Raw genomic sequence first — 24,855 nt, 5'->3', positions numbered from 1 at the left:
TCAACGCATTGGACAACACGTTGTATAAAGTGTATGGTTGGATGGAAACAGCTGAAATTCTTGTGGGAGTCACTTGAGAAGAAATACAAGACCGAAAACGCCGGACTGAAGAAATTCATCGTCGGTCGGTTTCTGGATTTCAAGATGGTGGATTCCAAGAGCATGGCATCTCAAGTCCAGGATATGCAATTAATACTGCATGATCTGGACGCCGAAGGCATGAAGCTGAACGAGTCCTTCGCTGTAGCCGCGGTAATCGAGAAACTCCCTCCGTCATGGAAGGATTTCAAGAATTACCTCAAGCACAAGCAAAAGGAGATGGGGCTGGAAGACCTGATCCTGAGACTGCGAATAGAGGAGGATAATCGAAAGTTATCCGACTCTAGAGGAACAAAGCGGACTGTCGACGATATGTCCAACTTGGTCGAGCCGAACGCCAAGAAGCCGAAGCAGTTCAACAAGAAGGCTCAAGCCAAGAAGTTCAAGGGCACGTGCTGAAGCTGGAAGACGAGGGCACATGTCCAAGGACTGTAGAGGCCCGAAGAAGCCAACCAAGGGGCCGAAGGATGCTGCGAACCACGTCGCAACCTCTCTTGAGGACCTGGATCTCACTGCGGTCGTGTTTGAATCCAATACAGTGGAGGATAATCCGAAGCAGTGGTGGATCGATACTGGAGCAACTCGTCACATCTGTTCAGATAAGGCGATGTTCAAAATTGTACTTCTCTGTGTATCAAAAAAGAATTTGAAAATAAAAAACAAAAAAGATACACCGTCAACTTTTTAATCTGAAGAAGTCAAAAGATTTATGTGCTTGTTCATGGAAAAATTTGTACTTTTCTGTGTACCAAAAAGGAATTTGAAAATAAAAAATATGCCATCAACTTTTTGACACTAGTATATAATAAAATTTATTTATTTTATATAAAAGATGTTTGATCAATCTCAAAAATAAGAAAAACATTTTATGAAAAATGTTGGGGAATAAAATGTCAGAAAATGAACACGGAAGTAGTAGATTGTTTTCTTAACCAACAATTACTATATTTTTGGTCTCTATTAGAGTTGCATTTTGTTCACTAAATTTGTCATATTGTTTCGGTTGCTCACGCTTACTTGATTATAGGAAAAAACATCAGAAAGTGATGAATTTGACGATGACAATGAAGAAGATATTGATCTCTCAGACGAAGACGATGTCGAATTATTCAAAACTCGACGAAGAGGAATGCCACGTAAGGTTGGAAAAATCTCAAAACATAAAGAAGCAAAGTCTTCTATAAATACACGCCGAAAGAGAGGGAGAACCTTATCAGATGATGAATTTTCATCTGGAAAAGACTCAGAACAAGATAGTGATCAAGCCTTCAATCAGAAAACAAGTAAATCCCTTCATTTACACAAGAGAGCTAGAGGCCACTCTGATTTGGCTGCCAATTCCAACTACAATAGCAGCGAGCTCCGTACATCTGGCAGGTTGGTAAAGAAGGTCTCTTATGCTGAAAGTGAAGAAAGTGATGATATTGGTGAGGAAAGATTGAACAAGACCCAAAAGGTTCCACTCTTTATGAAGTTTGACTAGTTTTTCTTTGTTCTTTGCAATAGTTATCTATTGGAGCAATCCTACCAATTTCTTGACCATGAATTTTGCTTATCAGAATCTATTTGAACAAACAATTATTTGAGAAATTTAAGGGAGGAGGGACTTTATTCTGAAGGAACTAATTTCTGCTGATGTAGTTTAACTCATTAATTACTCTCCTTATGAAATTTTTGTGTAATAGGAGATAGAGCTCAATGGCGTAGAAGGATCCATATAGCCGACCCCACTTAGTGGGATAAGGCTTGGTTGTTGTTGTTGTTGTTGTATGAAATTTTTGTGTAAATTTTATGTGCATGGTTTTACTGTATTTGTCTTGGATTAGGTATACTTTTTTGCTGACAAATATAACTTTGAATTTGAAATCAAAGTAGACTTACTCTTTATTAAACTTTTTTTTTCTAACAATTCCCTCAGTGAAAATGGTTTTGGAGTTATGGTTCATTTGGGTCATATATATATATCTGAACTTATTTTCTAACAGTTCCTTTCATGAAAATGAATTTGGAATTTTTGTTGACTTATAAAAAAATGTAAATACTGAATGCATTGTATTTTGTATGGGACTGCAGCATTAATTTTTTTTTTTCTGATAACATTGCATTGACTAGTATGGACTATGGGTTATATGATATTGGTTGTGTTAAGATTGACATGCTGGTATTTTTCTATAGCAAGTGAGGCAACCAAGATTTAGAACATTGACAAAACCCATTGTTCTATTATGAAACTTCTATGTGAATTCTTAGCTGTCTGTTGGTTCCAATATTCCAATTTTGCATAGTTTAACAGTTTTAACTTTTAAGACATGGCATATAGTGAGATTATTTTTGATACTCAGGAGGACTTAGAGGAGGAAGATGGCGATACAATTGAAAAAGTGCTATGGCACCAACCTAAAGGTACAGTTGAAGATGCTATAAGGAACAACAGATCAACTCAACCTGTTGTTGCCAGCACTAGTTCAGATATGGAAACTGATTGGGATGCTGTTGAATTTTATATAAAGTGGAAAGGACAGTCATATCTTCATTGTGAGTGGAAGTCATTTGCTGATCTCCAGAATGTAAGTTTCACGAATGTCATCTCACATTTATGTTGCCTTGTTAAACTTGTCTAATTTTGTTTTTGTTGGTCTTTGCTATGACCTCTGGTTCATTTACCTATCTAATTCTTGCTGATTTGCCAGCTTAGTGGATTCAAGAAGGTGCTAAATTACATAAAAAGGATATCTGAAGAAAGAAGGCATAAGAAGGTCTTGTCACGTGAGGAGGTGATATTTTCTACCTATGTTTTCACTTGAAAAATTATTAGGTAGAATATGCTTTACTTGAAAATGGTGGTACTAGTGGTTTCATGCCTTTTCACTAGCAGATACCTGCTGATTCTGCATACCATAAATGTCCTTGTATATGCCTGCTGATTCTGCATACGCATTTTGTAATAGGTCAAACACATAGTATGCTCTTTGAATCCTTTTTTGTAGTTCATATTTTCCTGTAGTGCATATGGTGATATGGCAATGGAAGCAGTGACATAACCAATTAAACAAAATAATTGTTACAATTACAATTACTTTGAAATGAACATCTAATGTTTTTGTTGTATAAAAATTTTGTGCCTTTCTTAGATCTTAAGCTTTATTTCTGCCTGTAATATTTTGTATATTTACAATTAGCAAATCTGTGGATCAGATTGAAGTTCATGATGTTAGTAAAGAAATGGAATTGGATCTTCTGAAGCAGTACAGCCAGGTTTATTTCTTTCATCTTCTATCCCTATAATTAATAGTCAAGTTCATGTAAGTGTTCACCTGGCTTTTGTTTGTGTTCTGATCAGGTAGAAAGGATATTTGCTGATAGGATTAGTAAGATAGATGGGGATGATATGATACCAGAGTATTTGGTGAAATGGCAAGGACTTTCGTATGCTGAAGCAACTTGGTATATTTTATTTTATACCACTTGCTACCGTTGTGAAATTTAATCATACTATATTTTCTAAATGATTAATTGTTTTATTTACACTAAATAGGAAAGTATAATTTGACATTTGAGAATGAATCTAATATGCTAATATGATGTAATGCTTTTCTGTAACTGGTAGGATGAGTTACATTTCTATTTTCCCATTTCATCAACTTGACTTGGGCCACTTGGCTATTACATTCGTGAAACTATCTTGTAACCTGATACATTTTACTTTTGCACTATTGGCTGATTTGTAAATATAATGAGAAAGGATAATTTCACATGTTGAGAATGACTCCAAATATATGGGATGTATTATCTTATGATCTGTTTTCAAGTACATCATTTGCTGATGCCTAGGAAAGCAATTCAGAGTCATATCATTTTTCATTGGTCAAATTTGGATTATTGGACAACTGCATTTTGCTTATGGATCTGATCATTGTTACTGCAGGGAAAAGGATACTGATATTGCATTTGCTCAAGAAGCAATTGATGAATATAAGGTAATGTGACAGGTGAACTGTATCAACTCTTGACATACATATTTGCTTCCTAATTGAATCTCTACTGCATCCACTGAATCTCGAATGTTCGATCTTGTCCCTATGAATTACTTGAAAGAAATTTTAAAGCATCCCTTGGGGCTATACAAAACTTATAATAACTACAGGTAGACAATTATTTGAGTGGGTCAATTTAATTTGAGTAAAAATTTCAGCCTAAATATATTAGATGATGAAATGATACTATCAAAATGCAAATGAGGCATAAATATAGTGATGCCAATGTTGAGATTAAATCATAGCCCAAGGGAGCTCATGTGGTCAGCATAGGAGGAAGTTAAAAGGGCTGATGTACTGATGTGTGATGACAAATAAAGGTTGTGCATCACGATGGGGCAGTAAATAGTGCAATCAGCAGGGATTGATTGGTTGAGGCTATGTGATTGGCAAGATATACTAAAGGTAGAAGACGAGCAACGATGATGCTGGGCTGAGGTGTGGATTCAAAGAGGAGTGAAGTGATATACGATAGTGTGGCAAGGATCGATGGAGCACATTGTCAAGGTGGCAAGCTGAATAGCCAGTGAACTAAGCTATGAATGTTGGTGGAGAGTGGAGGTTGATGAGCGGAGGCATGTTCGATATTGCCAAAGTACAGATTGATGGGCAAATTCTGGTGCTATGGGTTCTAGCTTTAGCAAGTTATGAGTTAGATTTTAGTGAGAGGGGAGATTGAATATTAGGGTTAGATAGATATATTTTATATGTAACGAATTATATATAAAAACAATTTTACAATTTATTATATTATATTTATTTCTCAGTGACATTATTGGTGTTAATTGAACCCACTGGATATATAGAGGTTAGATTGGTGGTAATAACTATATTGTGCTATCTTTATATTCCATCTTTTTGTCTTTATCATGTGAAATTTTGATCTCCTGGATAATATAAACTTATAACATTCTCCTCTATTTTTTAATATTTTCAATTTTATCCCTAAAAATATCACACTATCCTCATAATTTTTAGATTTTTTTATTTTCTCCTTTTTATTTTTTTTTTCCATTTCACTCCTAAATATTTTCGCTTAAATTACACTTTGCTCTTTACAGTTTCAAAATTTGATTTTATTGTCATCATTTTGAACCTTGATAATACCCCTTCCCCTCTGAAGTCTTATTGTTCGCCTTACTACTCCCAAAATGCAAGTTTTCACTTTGGTTTTCAGTTTTTATTTTTTTTATCACAACCCAGAATTGTACTTTGAATTTATGCTTTCAACAGCTATGAGTTTGTCTTCTTTTTGAACAATGTGATTTTACCTCGTAGAATATCCAGTTTTCATTTCACCTTCAAATTTTTTTTTTTGTAAATTATGATTTTTTTTAGAAATTTTCATCATTTTGATTTCCAGTCTTTTTTTCCTCTATAATTTACCTCTCTCTCTATTTTTCCAAAATGATCATGTAATTATTGAATCATCAAAATGCCCTCCAAAGTTCTGAACTCTTTGTATAACCTTGTGTCTTATGATGGAAAAATAATTTGAAATATCTTTATGCCATTATTCCATATATAAATTAGTAATAATGTTTATGAGATGAGATTGAATTGAAGTATTGTATGTCAAATTAATTATGCAATTGACTCAGTTTAGTTTGAATTGAATCTATTTATATGTAAATATTATAGGTTTTTAGTCTTACGATTGAATTGCAATGGAAACCATATTCTTATCATTTACAAATAAATCCAAATATAATCTAAATGTTCAAATATTTTGACTAACCTGAAAGGTTGAGGTAAACTAAATTGATTTGGTTAAAAGAATAATTGAAAAATATAATTTAACTAACATAACAAAATCAAATTAAGATAGATTATTTTTGTTGTATCTATAAAAATATATTAGTCAGATCAAATATATTAAACATCAACATTTTGCAAAAAACTTAGATTTGTTGTTTTCAAAATAATAAATATGCATTGTAAAAGTCTAACTTCTATAAATATTTTATAGATTATTTTAAAAATATTTATTGTTTTAGTAAATTTTTCTTCCTTTTTGATATTTATTATTATTATTTTTACATTTTCAAATAGATAAATTACCTGTGCTTTGTATGGGTTGTTGTAGTATCTGATTTTTTTAATCAACAATAGATTTGCTATACAAGGGATTTGACTAATTTCTAATGTAGCTATATACCATAAAATACTATTACTACTAGAAATCTGTACCTTTCTGTATATGTTTGAGTTTCCTATGTTTAGTCTTGATTTTCCTTTACCAGATCCGTGAAACTGCTGCACATATACAAGGAAAACTGGTAGATTTCCAGCGAAAAAAGAGCAAAGGTCTGCTATATTTCATGCACCCAGAGTTTTTTTTCTTTTTTCGTATGCTGTGATTGGTGAATTGCATGTATTGTTTTTAGATTGCCACTTTATTTATTCCTTTAATTTGGAAAAATTAATTTAACAAGTTTCATTAGTATGATGGATTATCTAAATTAACATACTGCACATGTGCATGGCATTTCTTTTTTTTTGCCTTTTTTCAATTTTGAGGGTTTCATCTCAGAGTTTCTATATATCAGCAATGACCCACATTTAATAATACAATGTAATTTTACTCCTCAATTTATATTAGAGCCAACGTCTGCTCGAAATACATTTTATTTAATCCTCTTAGGAGGAAACTGATATCTAAATCAACCATAAGAACTTGTTGAAAGTATGTTTCTAGGTATTGGTACCAGAAGGTTCCAGACTTTCATATTGGTACCAATCTAGCTCTTGGCTTGGACCAGTGCTCAATGGCAATCTGTTGTATTGATGCAGAATACAGGTTGGCATGGGCCAGTCATTATGGAATTAATTTAGCAAAATATTGTAACAATTTATTAATGTCTTATAGACTCAGTTGTGGTCGCTAGATATATGAGTGGGCTTTCTTTTTTGGCCTGACTATTTTACATGATTTCTTATTCTAATTCCAATCCCTTCGTTGGTCCACCGATGATAAAATGGTGAATGACTCATCTTTCTTCTCAAGAACAATCATTAGAGGAAAAGAAAAGCTATAAATCAAAAGGAACAAATAGATCAATGATAAAGTTGGATAACATGTGGCTGCTGGCATTCCAGATCAAGAAATATACTTTTTAGTAATATTAAGAAAGCTTAATTAATTAGAACAATGGATTTCACTAGTTTTGATAGATTGTATGCAATTCTAATTGCAGCTTCACATCCAGAGGTAAACAAGATGGATGACAAGAAAACTATAGTTCTATTTTTTTTCTTTTATTAATTGTAAAATCTTCCTTTTCTTCTATCCCAACATCTTTGCAGGCTTCAACTCTATTGCTGATTTTGTTGCCACTGTTCACTTATTGTTTTATCTTTGCTGTTGAAGGTTTTCTTTCATCAGAAATTGTATGTTTATTCAATTAAGTTTGTTTAAAGAACAGATAATGGTTATTTCTTTGATTCTTGATTTGAGTTCAGCTAGTCTTCGAAAACTTGATGAGCAACCCGAATGGCTGAAGGGTGGCAAACTCCGTGATTATCAGCTTGAGGGATTAAATTTTCTGGTTAATAGGTTAGGTTTCCAGGACCTCAGTTGATCAATTTCAATCAATGTTTTTAAGAGCATGCCTATTGATGGGCATCTTGCAACAGTTGGAGAAATGATACAAATGTCATTTTAGCTGATGAAATGGGCCTTGGAAAAACTGTTCAGTCAGTTTCTATGCTAGGATTTCTATATGTATGTTGCCTACTAATTTTCCATTGCTTTATGGAGATAAACCCTCTTTGCTTTTTAGGTACTAATAATTGTTGAAAGTGCAGAATGCTCAGGATATCCGTGGGCCTTTTCTTGTTGTTGTTCCTCTCTCAACATTATCGAACTGGGCACGAGAGTTCAGAAAATGGCTTCCGGAAATGAATGTTGTCGTGTATGTTGGAAACCGTGCAAGCAGAGAGGTAAATATTCTTCTTTCTCGAACACAGACACAGGACTATGACCTTTAACTGCAGTTAATTTCTTCTTGAGCTTTTCACATATTTCACTGTTAGTCATCACTACTATTGCTTTTGCCCAACCTTGTGAGACACTTGAGAGAGCAATAAAGTGAAACATATTTAACTAGGTTTCAGGCTATTTTATTGGATCATCCATGCGCTCCTTTTGTCCATACTGTTTACCCGTGGTATTAGGGTGGATGGAGAAATACAATGAGGGTATAGCCATTGAGATAAATAGGAGTTCATCACAAGTGGAATTTGCATGTCCATTTCTTTCCCTGTTTCTCTGTATACAATTTGCAAGCTGACTTTACATTTCAGTTAGTTTTTTGTCTGTTCTGAATCGTCCTATGAAAAATTAGTTTTTAGTATTTCATTTTTATCTAGCATCGCATGAGAATACTTTTTATCCCTTGACATTTCAGATTTATCTGTATGATTTATTTTTGCCTCTTGAAGCAGATCTGCCAACAACATGAGTTTTTTACAAACAAAACAAGTGGTAGACATATCAAGTTGGATGCACTGCTAACTACTTATGAAGTGATATTAAAGGATAAAGCAGTGTTATCTAAAATAAGATGGAATTACCTTATGGTTGATGAGGCTCACAGGTTAAAAAATAGTGAAGCTTCACTATACACAACTCTCTCGGTATTGCTTGTTACTCAATTTCTTCTTCCCTTCTTCCCTTAATTTTCTTTGTGATGGTGTTATTCTATGATGCAAGCATGATCCAAATAATTTGCATGTATCTTATTAGATTAACTATTGTGACAGGAATTCAGCACCAAAAACAAGCTCCTTATAACTGGCACACCACTGCAGAACAGCGTGGAGGAGTTATGGTGATTACTACATCTCTTGACAACTCTTTTCATATTCCTTTTGTATTACCGTTTCTACTTGGGTCATAAATGCCATGCCTAGTTCTTATTACATTTTTGAGAGACATTATTATCTGCTCCAATATGGTAATTCTATTTTCTTATACTTTTCTTTTAAATGAAATTAAAAACTTTGAGTTGAAAAATTTTCTTTTTCAAAAAAATAAAATATGTTTTGTATAACCCAACAAAAAAGATTTCTAAGAGATGAAAATTATAATCTTGTAGTTAAAATGATATTAGTAATAGAAAATCTTGACTATGCAAATATATTTACAAAATATAACAAATTAGAATAATACTAAAGTTATTAACGGACTATCTACATAATGTAATATATTAATTATATAAAATAATTATCCATATCATTAAATAATCATCATTTTCATTAAATAATTTTGTATTAAAATATAATAAATAAGATGGAGACTGTAATTTTGTGTAAAAATATATAAGGGTGAATTAAAAATAAATCATAGGAGAAAATTAAAAATTGTATAACTATGATGGTGATGTGAAATTTTAAAATAAAATTGAAAATATAAAAAGATAGAGATGGAATTTATAATTTTATATTAATATTTGGGCATATGGTAAAACTATACAGACGTGGGAGGTGAAATTTAGATAGTAAAATAAATGTTAAGGTGAAATTAAAATAATTTTGGAGGAATTTGAAAATATAAAAATTTTAAGGAAAATGCCAAATTTAGGGACTAAATTTAGAAGAATAAAGGAGCAAAATGTAATATTCTGTTGATGTGATATTTTCTGGAGCCAATAATTAAGTAAAAAAATTAGAGGATCTTAATGTAATCCAATGCTTTATGGATGACTATTAAAACTATAATTTAGGGATCAAAATTTTAGAGATGGATATAAAAATTATAGAAATATAAAGATAAAATACTTTAAAAATAGATATAATTCTTGTATAAATATTACAAGAATTACTGCTTTGCCATTGATATTTTATAAAAACAAAAAATTATTTTTCAAAACAGATATAAACTAGTTTCTAAAAAATTTGAAAACTTTTGTAGAAAATATAAAATATATTTTAATGGTTGCAACCATGCCAAATATGTTCTCTATATTAGATTTTGTTTTCTAAAAAATGAAAATCCATTTTTTTTCCAGTTTCTAAGGCATTCATCAATTAATATCATTAAGTGTATTATACATGTTTCCTTGTGAGGTTATTATTAACTGATTTGGTTATTATTGGCCTACTATTCAGGTACTTCACTGGTATTTCTGGATCTCTTGAATACTTATTAATTTTTGCAACCATTTTGTTATGATAATACATAAATGGGAATCTTTTACTCAAAATCCAAGAGCAATCACCATGAATGTATAGACTCTTTAAATTGATAAATTTAGACATGGTTGCAACAATGGCTTAAAAGCACCCTGTTGGTGTTGAATAGGATGCCAATATGATGTACACGATGTTTTGTTGGTTCATATATGAATTGCCAATATACAAATCGATGTCATTACTGGTTTATGCCATGGTCTTTTTTGTCCACTTAATGTATAAATGACTGGGGTTTGCTTTATGTAGCGTGCAACATCCTATTGCAATGTTCTGCATCTCTGCACTTTATTTCATTGAATCTATATGGCACTGACACATGCTATAGAGAAAAACTTCACTTTTCTCTGCAAGTTTTTGAACATTTTCGCTTCACTCCTCAGTTCAGAAATATTCACTTTACCACAGAGTTTGAAATGCCTCATTTCACCATCCTCACCTTTATTTTATTATAGGTTAATCTAAATTTCTCTCTATGGGTTGAAATGAAATGGATTTAAATTCTAGAGGATAAATTGATTTTTTCTCTAAAATAATTTTTTAATTTTAAAACTTGGGGGTAAGATGAGAATTTTTGTAGACTTGGCAGGCAATGTGAAATTTCCTTGATGTTGTGATATAGATTGGTATGAAAATTCTACAGTATAAAATACACAATGTGACAAGTTCTCACTTCTAACCAAGGTTTGAAATCTCGAGCCATGCTGATGTTTTGGTCTTTGATTGGAATGATATTGTTTTGGTATTGTATTAATGTTTTGATGAATGGTGGGTTGCGAATTAGAGGTGGAAGGAGGAAGTGACAATGAAAAAGAAAAGACAACTATATAGTTAAGTTTAATGTTTGCTTTCGTTCTGAATGGTATGATTTTGACGTGATTTTGTATGAAGACAAATTAAAAAACAAATATTATCTCAATTTTAGCATGATAAGGGGTGTTGAGTCTTGACATGAAATGACACTTGTCAATGATTGATACGACACGTGACATTGTCTTTGTGTTGAGTACGTAATTTACCAAAATGATACATTTCAACTGAATCACCCGTCATAATACAAAATTTCAAACCATGCTTCTAATATCTCAGAGGTGTTATCTACCATTATAACCAATTGACAAAAAACTATTGATTTTATGTGATCGAGTTCCCAAATTTTCTAATTCCGTAATGGTGGATGAGAATGTGAGAATGAATTTATTTCATTAACAATCTTTATTGCTTAGACTTGTATCATGTTCTCTACTTGTAGGTGGCCTACTTCAAGGGGTTAACATCTAGACAAAATATTCATTTATGTCTGACCAGACCTCTTCTCTGAATGTTTCATCAACCTATTGGTCTATTTTCCATTAACTGTTGTTTATATGTACGCTTTAGATGATTTATGCATTCCCTTTTGATCTTAAGGCTGCCTTTTTGTCTTGGTGCAGGGCTCTTCTACACTTTCTTGATCCTGAAAAATTTAGTAGCAAAGATGATTTTGTTGAGAAGTACAAGAATCTAAGTTCTTTTAATGAAATTCAGGTGCTTTGAATGGTGTTTGCCAAGTCTTACTTCAACATATGTTATGGATATGATGCACATATATGCCTTTTCTTTGTCCACTAAAGTGTGATTCTTTTCTAGCTTGCCAATCTCCATAAAGAATTGAGGCCCCACATTCTTCGAAGAATCATAAAAGATGTGGAGAAGTCTTTGCCACCAAAAATTGAGCGAATCCTTAGGGTGGAAATGTCTCCTCTTCAAAAGCAGTAAGATTTCTCACGCAATGCAATTGATCCTCATGTGATGCAATTGATCGTCTATAGACTACACTTCTGATATTCTCTTGTCATTCATTCGTCATTCTAGGTACTATAAATGGATTCTGGAACGTAACTTTCACAACCTAAACAAAGGGGTTCGGGGTAATCAGGTTGTTCTTAACCTTTATTTTATATATACTTGATTGTAGAATTAGTCAGATTTCTTTATTATCAGAGGAAAATATAGTTTTAGATCTGCTTAAGTATAACATAGGGATTCCGATTTGAGGTTGTGTTCTTTCATTTTCATATTTTTCTGCCTGGGGTTAATATTATTATTTGAATTTTGTTCATATATTGTTCTCTTGAGTCTCTTATCTGAAATGACAATGCATGCTCCATATTTCTATCATAAACATCTATATCCAAGGACAAATTGCATTATATTTTGTGTAGCTAAACGATCCTTACTTTTCATTATATGGTAAGTTTATTTGAGTAGAAATTCCATTTTATTATTTATGATAAAGGGAGCCACACAAGCAATGAATTGTGTTTTTGCAACTTCAATAAAAACAGAGATTGGTGAAGATTTATATTTGTTGTTGGTATTTCAAGGTTTGGCATCTTAAAGTGGAGTTGTGATGTGAGATCATAAATCTTTTTTGTAAGATAAAAATCCAATCTTTTCAGTTCATGGATACTTATTGTGGTTGACATACTTAAAAGTGGTGATTGCAAAAACTTGCTGTGCACTTTTTCATTCGTCTAAAGTGCAAGCTAGATGAGTTCTAGTATCTTTTCAGCATCATAAAGTCTCATTAAGAATGAGTTTTTGTTATCTAGGAGTCACGTTAAAGAATTATAAATTATGGTGCCAACATGAAATAATACCCATGTTTGAACTGTTGAATCTGCTGCTCTATAGTTAAATGAAACAGAAATGTGATTAAATGAAGCAGAAAATTGGAAGTATTTGATATCCGTATGCAAAGCATCAGACATTATATAAGTGTTTGGTAGTAGGACAACTAGGTGATAACATCTAGTGTGATGGTGGTTTTGGAACAATAATGCTATTTTTGTATGTTCTCTATATTTATGTTTCTCTCACATTTTCCTTTATTACACTGCTTTTTTGTTTTTTTATAACAATAATATTTGTATCCACATAGAATCTGTTGAATTTATCACTGCTCTCAAATTCTTCATTTCTCACCAACTTTTTATTATAGAATTTTATTGTCCATTTTCTTGAGAGTGTACTCTTTTATCTAAGAGGTTCATTAACATGTAATTTGTGATAATTGTTACTTGTAATTTTTCTCCTAACATTAATATTTCTCTCATATATGCTCAGTACAACTCTCAGTATGACAGTAAGAAATAGATGCGTAAGGAAACCAAATTAATAGGGCGGATGAGCTTGAGATCCATAATAACAACAAATGGGTGCATACTAGTAGATCGCTTACAAAGTTATTCTAAACTTTTTTTTAGATGGGAAAAAGAGTCCCATGCTTTTGATTTGTCATTTTCTTTATTTAGTTACACCTTTGAGCTCTCAAAACAGGGTGAAGGATCCATCAACTGTTAGTTCAAGACACTCTAGTGGTATGTTAAGCGCTTCTTTAAGATGACAATTTTGAGGGGGCTATTTGGAGTTAAGCCTTGAGTCTTGTTTAAAGGTTCTCTGGTTTCAGTTTTACCAGAAATTGTGGTAGTAGTTTTGACTGTTGCTTGGTTAATGATATATTGAATGTTTAAGGAAGGGGATCAGTGACCAGTTTTGAGGCTCACTTAAAGTCTTTTTTAGTATCAAGTCATTGGATTTGGGCTATTCCAAGGGGGTTATGGTTGACCATAGTCTTCCATGGAGATGTGCAAATGCATCTAACGTAGACAGATTGAGATCCTACTTAGGGATGGAAAGAGGTCTGTATGTTTGGATCACAAGATTGAAACATAGGATTATAAGATTCTACAATTTAATTAAATTATTCTAAAAATGACATAATTTATTCATATGTATTAACTTTTGATATTATAGTATTACATTTTAAAAATAATCATTCCAATATAATGAAGCATAAACAAATATACAATCAATCTTTATCTAGCAAATAACAACTTCTATAAGATAAATGAATGATGGGTATATGATGGATGATAATGATTTAAATGAAAAAAGATTCTTCTAATAAGGGGTTAAAAGGAATCTATATTGTATCTCATTAAAGTTGTTGGAATTGAGATCAATAACCAAGCAAGTACATGATTGAATTGTAGGATGTAAGATCCTAAATCTATTTAGATTCTATTTGGGATCTGAATTGTTTAGGATAGTTTAGGTTGTAATATTTTAAGGAGTGGATTGCAATCTTGACTACCATGCAAGCATTCCTCTTTGACTATAAATAGGTTTGGTCCACCCAAATAATGAGAATGAGGTTTGTATTTCAGTTCTTTCCTTAGCAATTGCATTGGTGGAGATTAATTATGCAACCTTCGTCATTATGTAGATTTTACAAATCTTATTCCACATTTTACAAATGCACGTAAGATGCTTGTGCTTCTATGTTTTGCATGGTCATTGAGATGAAATAACACACAACATTAAGTCCTAACTTCTATCTGTGATGGTTCATATTAAGTATTAACTTCATATTCGTCTGATTCGTATGGTTCATCTAAGTCAAGTCTAGGTTGATTTATACCACTATTATGATCTTCCCTTTGCATGAGCCATGTAATTATGGTTCAAGATGCATGCTTGGGTTTGGGATGATATTGTTAAAGTGATTATTTATGTAGAATGTATAACTTTTCTCAATTCACCAAATAACATCAACAAGTTCTTTAAACAATCATGAATTTCCAATTTAGTTTTCATCATTCTAAGCTCATTCTCCTTGCTGGGATATTTGTTTTCAGAATCCTCAAATGAAATCTACATCTGAGTACCCTTTTATTATTGATGATAGAAGATTAGACAAGGATGCCTGTAAAGTAGCACGTGTGAGATTATCATTGGATCTAGGTGTTGTATTATTTGCAGACAGGTCTGATAGATTTTTGTAAAATTAAGCTATGGTGGATTTTTCTGTTTTTTTTTGATAGAAGTTAAATGCCAATATAAATTAAGTTATAAGTTGGACCAGAACGTTTATATTGAATAGGTTATGATTATATTAGGATAATGAAAACCAATGTTCTGTTAAAATTGCTGCTCATTTAATAGATTTCTGTTTCATAATTTCTACAATTAACATTGCGCATGATCTCAATCTACTCTTCAACTGACTCCTATATTTATTCAATTGCATTGTGCAATGGGTTTTCATTTGAATCTCCAAAATCTCTTAAACTAGATTGTAAATTTGTTATTTTATTTTTCAATTGGTCTTGGATCGAATCCCAAACTACTCTTCCCCTCGAATTCATATTTATACAATTTCATTTTGCAATGGGTTTTGAATTGAATCTCAAGCTTCTCGGTAGAGATTTGTGGTGCAGTTGAGAAAGATGATTACAATGAGTACAATATTGAATCTGTGACAGGAATGAGGTTGTGCTCTGATATTGCTTGGCATTAGATTGAATCTGATGACAATCTCATGGGAAAGCGATATCGATAAATTGACTGGTGACCTCACAGGTCTACATATCTTGGTTGGCAATCTCACAAGAGAGGAGTAATTTTTTTTATTGTTGATTGAATGCTGAAAACAACAGACCCTTTAAATAAGTTTTACGATAATCAAAATTTTATAAGACTCGGGCAAAATAGACTAAGTTTGCTATGAACAATAAAAATACAATAAAAAAACATGTTATAGACTTTTGTGATGATATTGTGTATTTTATTGGAGTAATTTCTTTTGTGTATTTTATTATGTTATTGATAGCGTTTCAAATTCCTTCTTGGATGTGCATACAAGTGGATCTCCAAGACATCCATAAATTTGTTTGAAATTAATTTGTAACATAAGTTAATCACACATAATAGTATTTCATGGTTTAATCTTCTGACTCTATTATCTAGCCTTTACTTTGCCAACTATGTTTAGGATTTTTAGCAATAGGCAAAATTTTAGAAGTATAGGATCTATTGTGAGTAAAATTGACATAAAACAGAAGTTCAAATCCTCAAAGTTGCGTCTTTCTCAGGAAAGAGTGTCTATTTTGCTACATGTTTCGTGAAGTTTCCAAAATGTATTGAGTAATCTAAAATCTAAATACATATCAATTGAACATGAGGATATCTTAGTTCTTAATATTACTAGAGAATTCTTTATGTGTAAGTTCCTTTGAAGTAGCATACTTACAGTGTTCTATAAATTTAAATTTCATGCAGGTTTCTCTATTAAATATTGTAGTTGAATTGAAGAAATGCTGCAACCACCCTTTCTTATTTGAGAGTGCTGATCATGGGTATGGCGGAGATATGGGGACTAGTGATATTAATAAAGTTGAGCGCATAGCCATGAGCAGTGGGAAGCTAGTGATTCTTGACAAATTGCTGACCAGATTGAAAGAGACAAATCATCGTGTTTTAATATTCTCACAGGTTGGTTTGATATTCTTTTTTCTTGACATGCTGCAGGTTAACTAAACTTGTATTACTTGAACTGCTTCTCATGTCAGAGTTGCTTATAACGACTTCAGCCTTAAATCCTTACCCATTTTTGCAAATTTCTGTTGTGATGTACTCTCTTATATTCAGCCTTTACCATATTACTTGGACTAGGATACAAGTATCTAACACGGGTGTGAGTTTGAGTGTCCGATGTAGTTATTTATAAATCTTTTCACACATGACTAATATGGATATTGTCTGCTTGGAATGTGTTGGAAGTTGGAACATTGGCATTGTACTCAAATTTGGAGGGGTTAGATGAAATTACAAGTAGAGTTTAGCATAATTGCTCGACATGGATTTGAATGTCACTTCTTATAGCCATAATTTTCAGTGAACACATGGGAAACCCTATGCCATTTACTCAAACGTTTTGATTATGGAATAAAAAATTCTTTGTTCTGATCATATCATGGTATTTTGTTTAGTACTTCTTTTCTTGATGAAAATTTTATTTAGAAAAATGCACCGTTGCTGTTTGGCCTACTTTTGCAATATCCAGCTAAATTCAGTGTTTTTTCTGATGTGTAGAAGCAAAGTGTTGATGCATACACTTTCTTGTGCGTATAACTTCTAAATTTTAGAAGAACAAATTTAGCGGTCTAGATCAATTGTAGAGCCTGGTAGTGTAATTTAAAAGACTGGGAGGAAGAAAACCTGTTGTATTGCTTATTTTTGTTCTTTGAGGAGGGGGCCAGTGTAGTAAAATATCTGAGTGAGTGCGTGCTCTCTAGGGTATATTTGGCACAAATTCCTTGTTGGTCTGTTGAAACATATATCCTTGTATCTTTTTTTCTTTCTCTTTACAAATTAAAATGGAAACTTTACTTTCAGTAATTACATGGGTGCACTTATCTTTGTGTGCAGATGGTTAAAATGTTGGACATACTGGCAGAGTATTTATCTCTTCGGGGATTCCAATTCCAAAGGCTTGATGGAAGTACAAGGGCTGATCTTCGTCATCAAGCCATGGACCACTTCAATGCACCTGGAAGTGAGGATTTTTGCTTCCTCTTGTCCACACGTGCTGGTGGTTTAGGAATCAATCTTGCTACTGCAGATACCGTCATTATATTTGATTCAGACTGGAACCCACAAAATGATTTGCAGGTTTTGTTGAGTGTTTTTTTTTCTCCGTAGTATATTTTGGTCTTCATTCGAACTTATATATATTAAGTCAGTATGCATTTTTCCTTGTCGATTGACTGGAACTTGCTATTTACAGGTGCTGTGTTGTATTAATCTAGTTTGACATTTTCCCCCCTTCTTTTTTGTTGTCATAGGCAATGAGTAGAGCACATAGAATAGGGCAACAGGAAGTAGTAAATATTTATCGATTTGTTACCAGTCGAAGTGTTGAAGAGGACATTTTGGAACGTGCCAAAAAGAAAATGGTATTGCATAATTTTCGAAATTATAGCAATGCTTTTCTAGAATGCTAAATGATATATTTATTCATGTAACTTGTAGGTTTTGGATCACCTGGTAATTCAGAAGTTGAATGCTGAGGGTAGGCTTGAGAAGAAAGAAACAAAGAAAGGAAGTTCTATGTTTGACAAGGTACAGTTCAGTTTTTAAGGCACATGCTACATATGCTATTATATGTGCTGGTGATTTTCTTCTCTAATAATTTATGGTATCCTTTTTGAAACATGCCCTGGTATATGCAGCATGAACTTTCTGCAATTTTGAGGTTCGGAGCTGAAGAGTTGTTCAAAGACGAGAAAGATGATGAAGAGAGCAAGAAGCAACTAGAAACCATGGATATTGATGAAATTTTAGAGCGAGCTGAAAAGGTTGAATCCAAGGCAGCTGATGGAGAGTCTGGGAATGAATTACTGAGTGCCTTCAAGGCAAGAAGTCTTTACTGTTATTAATTTTAAACATGATCAATCTGAAGTTGACCTCATTGCTAGGGGGCTGCTAACTTCTATCTTTTATACGTGTGCAGGTTGCCAGTTTCTGCAGTGCTGAAGATGATGTAACCTTTTGGAGCCGTTTGATTCAACCAGAGCCTCTAGATAAAAATGATGTAATATCTACTTTCTTCAACCGATATACATCAATATGTGGCTTTTATATACATATTCTTTTAGTATTTATCGGCCTATGTTTATTTTCTCTATTCCTCTTTTATATCTCACTGGGGAAACTAGTTAGCAACATAGCTTCTATGTTCTATACAGGAAGCATTGGCACCTCGAGCTGCTAGGAACACCAAGAGTTATGCTGAACATGAACAACCTAGAAAAAGTGCAAAGAATAGAAAGAGTGGAATTGATACTCGAGAAAGAACACACAAGCGCTCCAGCAAAGCTGCAGATATGTTTTCTCATTCCCTACCAATGATTGAAGGGGCAGCAGCTCAAGTAAGAGATTGGTCCTTTGGTAGTTTACCAAAGAAGGATGCTTCCCATTTTGTCCGAGCGGTAAACCTGTCTTTTTTGGTGAATTTTCTTTTTTTTATTGGGGCTTACCTTATGAAAAGTAACAATAATGCCCATTTCTTCATGGATGCCATAGTATTGATCAATGTCCTTGTGCAATGGTACCTCCTTGATTCTTCATTGTATTCATGTTTTGCAGGTAAAAAGGTTTGGTAATCCTCGACAAATCGATCTCATTGTTGCTGATGTTGGTGGTACAGTTGAAGCTGCTCATCCAGAGGCTCAAATTGAGCTATTTGATTTACTGATTGATGGTTGTAGAGAAGCAGTAGCTGGAGGAAATATGGATGCTAAGGTTTTATTTAGACTCAATTTATTTTTTTGGATCTTTAATGATGATATAATGATTTTCTATTTCTCGTGAGATTCACAGAGTACTCTCTTAGATTTCTTTGGAGTACCTGTAAAGGCGCATGAATTGTTAAATCGTGTTGAAGAGCTTCAGCTTCTGTCAAAGCGCATTGGACGATATAAAGATCCTGTTTCTCAATTTCGCCTGGTAACTCAGCATAAAAGTCCACAATGGTCCAAAAGCTGTGGTTGGAATTCTGGTGAGTATTGCCTCCTTAATAGCTGTCATATGCCTTTTTTAGTTCATGATAGATAATGAAACTTGTTTTCTCTTCAATTTAGTTGATGATGCAAGATTGCTCCTTGGGATATACTATCATGGATATGGTAATTGGGAAAAGATAAGGTTAGATCAGAGGCTTTGTCTCACAAAGAAAATTGCTCCAGTTACTCTTGGAGAACGCGAAACATTTTTACCCCGTGCTCCAAACTTAGACAATCGTGCTAGTGCACTTTTGCAGAAGGTAATGTGCTGTCTATTTTGTCATTTTTTCTCACCCAACATTTATCTGTATTCGTATTTATTGAAGATGATGTGGTTTATTTCCTTTTGGCACACTACTCTGAAGAATTGCTAACTTCTCTTGTAGTCTGTATCTCTACTTGATTCTCTTTTTGAGAACTTGGTTTCTAGGAACCCTGATGATTTTGGTTTGTCATAGTTGCTTGTTTCATGGTAGTCATCTACAGTTGCACATTGTCTGGTATTTTATTATATTGCTTTGCCATTAAGCTTATGAGTTGTATTCCTTCTTCAAATGTTGCTATACTTATTGCATAAAAAACAATATTTCATGTTTTAGTCCTTGGCCGGAATGAAACAGTATTGGTGCCATTTCACTTGTGCTGACATGGTGCCAGTCACATAGACTAAGAGGTGAAGAAGAAAGAGGAAGCTTACTTAAATTCATTGTGACCAAAGATGGAGAATTGTAAGGAAAGATCATGAGGAGTCGGGTGGAAGAATTGTGAAGAGCATTTGCTGCTGTCTTAATTGCTAGGTGAATCGACCACTATCATTGAATTACGAGGAATTGTTTGATGACCTTGCTCACCATTGAATCGTTACAAGGAATCATTTTCTGTCACCGATTCACAAGGGAATCACCCAATACCTCGATCATTGTCATCAAATTTTGAGGAATCACATGCCAACCTTCGAATTGCGATGAACCGCTGGGCAATCTCACTCACAATCCTTGAATCGTGAAGAGGAATTGCTCACTGTTGTCAAATCATATGTTCAGTCACTTGTCAAATCATGAGGAAGAAGGTTGTTGGTTATCATTGGCATTGTGCTGGCGCCATTTCATGTCGTGATGCCAGAGCAGAACTATACATTTTGTATAAATTTTAGCTATGCCACACACAATTCTATACATTGTGGGTGAAGAACAACCTTTAATGTGCCACTTATGCAGTTAACAGCAAGAATTTATTGCTTCATTTTAGCACTTTAATACTTTGACCTTTATACTTTGCCAATGCAATATTTTTCATATTAGTTTAATGATGAACTAAAAAATAATCTTGATTTTTTGTTTTCGGTACACTTGTTGACTTGTAAGTTGAAATTAATGAGTTTTTTGAGTTGTTGGATTATGTCGATCTCCCATTCTTTTACAACAGTTTTCTGGAGTTTTGTTTTGCAGCCAAATTATCAAACAGATAATTGATGTTATTTTATCTTAAAATTTTCTTTTCTAGGAATTTGCTACAGTTACTGCTAAGTCAAAAGTTAAAGGTTCTCGCAAAATTGCAAGTGGACCTACTGCTCGAATAAAAGATGTTAATGCAAAAACTATCTTGTCTAAGACAAATACTAGAGAAAAAGTCCAAGTTCAAAAGCACCACAAAGTGGAACCTCAGGCAAAGGAGGAAGGTGAAATATCAGATTCTGAGCAGGAAAGGTACCAACAGCTAAAGGAGGAAAAATGGATGGAATGGTGTGCTGATGTCATGGAGGAGGAGGAGCAAACGTTAAAACGTCTACAGAGGTTACAGACGACCAGCATAGATCTTCCCAAGGAGAAGGTTAGCCCGACTATTCTATTTTATTGTTTATTTCAAATTGTTAAGGCGGCTTTCAGTTTTACAATCATTGGAAACAATATTTCTTCAGGTTCTCTTGAGAATTAGAAAATATCTCCAATTAATTGGAAGGAAGATTGACAAGATTGTTCAGCAACATGAAGTAACATACAAGCAAGCCCGTAAGTATGCAATACTTCATTTAATTGAACAAGGCTTGCTAATGCTATGATTGCATATATCTTTTGCCACTCTACCTGTCTGTAGCATTATTTGTTTGTTTTAATTTGAAGAATAGAGGTTTATGAGAAAACTTCTAATCCTAATAATTTCTTTTTGTTCAATTTAGCATGCAAAACAACAGAATTTTGTCATTTTTTAATAAAAAATATAGGTTGTTTTTGGATATTATTTTATGATGCCATATTAGAGAGTGCTCAATGAGCTTCTATTAGGTGGATCTGACATTTAAGATTTCATGAGCTCAACTGAGCAGTGTATCTTTTGTGTATCTCATGGTTGTTGGTGCAGAGTAGCTCAACCAAGCCATCTCCTTATGCTGTCCGGATGAAACCATGTCACTCTTCATTTTCACTTGTTCATGGCTCCTAGCTTGATTCTCCCTTGTTCTCCCAAACTAATCTCTGTTCTTTCCAATTTACTGCAGCCTCACCAATAGGATGATATATTGCAGCACACTGTATGTTTCATGTCCACCTAAGTCTTTTTTGTCATGTTCTTTGTTGAGTGTATTTGCATTAACAATTTGTTTTTATCCAAATCTCTGCAAGGAAATTGAGATACAAACCAATTGTGATAGTCTTCCTTGTTTCACCTGTCAGATTCTCCAATAAGCACAATTGGTTATTGACCTAGTGTTGCCCAGTTTTTTTCATCAACTGCCATGAACAAACCTGTCAGATTCTCCAATAAGCACAATTGGTTATTGACCTAGTGTTGCCCAGTTTTTTTCATCAACTGCCATGAACTTGATGAAACCTTGTAAACTATAAAATTGACCATGGTCTAAATCTTAGGTTGACCAGGTTAAAGAATCTAAAATATGACAATTTATGACAATTTTTGATCAACTAGATTGGTGGGATTAAAACAAGTAAAAAAGTTCAAGAAAACATGTATGAGACAATAAAGGATGTTTAGAAACACTAGGCGGAAGCGTATTAAGGTCATCATTATCATATTAGGAATTACTAAACATTAATAGATTATTAGCAATATCAGGATTGAATTATTGAGAATATTTGTTATGAATATAGGATGTTTTAAGTAAAATATATTGTTAACTTAATGATATTAAGTGATAATACTTAATAGTATAACTGCTAGATTAAAATCTTTGGTTGGATTTAAGTTACTTATGGTTTGATTGGGTTTAATTGAATTTGGGTGTAAAACAAATTGATTGAGTTAAATTTAATATAGGGTTTAATTTGGATTTTAATCTGGCCTTCACCTAAAGAGGAAGTGTATGGGTGTACTTTGAGCTATTGTGAATCGCCTCCTTTCCCAGTGTGTGTGAGGAGTTATATCCAGTGAGTGCGTCGTCTCTGATGGAATGGACATGGGTGCAACTTCAGGTGGCTGTGGCAGCAGTAGTAACAATTGCATTTAGCAGTAGTAACGATTACATTTAGCTCTAGGATGCAGTGCAAGGATGATCCAAGGGCAATGACCATGAGCCATAAAGAGCAACAATTGGCTGCGATTGGACTTGCAAATCTTGGGCAGTTGTGGGCACGGGCATGCTGCTATGGATCGACATGATGTGTGTATCGATAGTCATGATCGGTGACCCACCAAACTGTTTTTGGCGATTTGTGATTGATTTTTAATAATTCTCGTCTGATTTTGGTTTTCTCAAAATTCTGAATGGTACCACCTATCAGGTTGTCTGATTCTCATAGACCGATTTCTGCATCAGTGTCATTGATGTTTAACCCTAAACTAATCTAGTAATTGTAGTTTGTTTGTTATTTTGTTTTTCTGTCTTTATTATATCTAATTGTTCTACTTGCCATTTCGTTTTACATTCCATGTTTTTAAATTTTTTCCCGAAATGGATGTATGACGAACAAACCTTTCCCATTTCATATTACCTATAGGAATGACAATGAGATTATGGAATTACGTGTCCAACTTTTCCAATTTGACTGGAGAGAGGTTGCAAGAGATCTATTCGAAGTTAAAAGAGGAGCCAAATGATGGTGTTGGACCATCCTACCTTAACAGTAGTTATGCAGCTGTCAACAGTAGTCAGTTCCCTCTTAATAACGATCAACATAGAAGGAAGAAATCATCCCAATTCCAATCCCAACATTCAGAAGCCTTTCACCAGAATCAAACTGCTGGAAAGTCAGAAGCATGGAAACGCCGGAAAAGACCTGAAATGGATAATCAATTTCTACTTCAGCCCCAGTTGCATCCAACCATGATAAGCAATGGCAACCGGCTAGGTGAGCCAATGAGTTCTGCAGGAATTCTGGGTAAAGGCCCATCAGAAATGAGGAGATATCCAAATGATAGGTCTACTAGGGCACATCCTGGCCGTTTCCCTCCAGGTCATATGTCATAGGTTGATTCCTTTTATGGAGGTCCTAAAGTGCTAGCATCAGGTGGAACACCATGTTGCTATTTACTAGCATATTTTTTTTCCTTGAGGGAATAAAAGGTTGCCCATTCCATTGGAGATTGGAGATGTTGCGAAGTATCTGGTAGTGACCTAAAGGGGCTGCTCGGTGTGCCTGATTCATGACCGCATCATATCATCGAGTATCAATCTTTCATTCTGTGGTTTCAGAGCTATCGCAAAGGCCAAGAAGCTTCTGCAAGAATTTTGATGCATTTTGGTAATTCGTAAATAGGTAGTTTTTTTTCTCCTTTTTCTTTTGGTCAAGGAAAGGTGCTGAGGGAAGTTCTCAAATCAACAAACGGGTCTATACATGTACTAACATCTTTTTCATTGAAATGTACTGGATGTTTCCATTTATTTAACATTTAGTCGATACGTATGGCGATTGCCAGAGTTATGTCAATGGTCATATCTTAGTTATGGGTTTCGAGAATCACTTTCACGGTCAGTTTATGCCGATCTATTGTTACTGATCTCACACTTCAAAGATTGTTCCATTTCTTGTTAATGAAACATGGCCTTTTCTTTCGGGTCAATCCTTGCCTACTCGAGGCTGAAAGGTTTTGGACTTATTTGCCATTGTTTTTTTGGTATTTCCTGGTATCTTATTGTTTTGGTTTACACATTTTGTTAATAAATTAGTAGTATATATTTAAATTTGGAT

At 33.6% G+C, this 24,855-nt stretch overlaps 1 protein-coding gene across 1 annotated transcript; it reads left to right on the top strand.

The window, feature by feature from the left end:
* Positions 1 to 1,126: 1,126 nt before the first annotated feature.
* LOC141838805 (protein CHROMATIN REMODELING 5) lies at positions 1,127 to 24,566 on the top strand (the record flags this gene model as incomplete). Its single annotated transcript, XM_074726386.1, is given in 28 exon segments — positions 1,127 to 1,555; positions 2,442 to 2,666; positions 2,790 to 2,873; positions 3,295 to 3,354; positions 3,440 to 3,543; positions 4,025 to 4,076; positions 6,377 to 6,440; positions 7,596 to 7,689; positions 7,770 to 7,857; positions 7,941 to 8,075; positions 8,580 to 8,771; positions 8,898 to 8,965; positions 11,759 to 11,852; positions 11,955 to 12,079; positions 12,180 to 12,243; positions 16,431 to 16,643; positions 17,580 to 17,822; positions 17,996 to 18,106; positions 18,183 to 18,272; positions 18,383 to 18,565; positions 18,664 to 18,744; positions 18,899 to 19,141; positions 19,299 to 19,454; positions 19,533 to 19,710; positions 19,793 to 19,974; positions 21,218 to 21,544; positions 21,633 to 21,723; positions 23,665 to 24,566. Coding segments are annotated over 28 exon segments (4,446 nt in total), but the record flags the coding sequence as incomplete, so codon positions are not given.
* Between the last annotated feature and the right edge of the window lie 289 nt (positions 24,567 to 24,855).

The sequence above is a fragment of the Curcuma longa genome, chromosome 11, assembly GCF_044706935.1.
Source record: "Curcuma longa cultivar G26 ecotype Majalengka, Jawa Barat chromosome 11, ITB_CL_G26_1.1, whole genome shotgun sequence".
Classification (NCBI taxonomy): domain Eukaryota; kingdom Viridiplantae; phylum Streptophyta; class Magnoliopsida; order Zingiberales; family Zingiberaceae; genus Curcuma; species Curcuma longa.
Note: the sequence above shows the minus strand (reverse complement) of the source record. Positions and strands in the feature narration are given on the sequence as shown.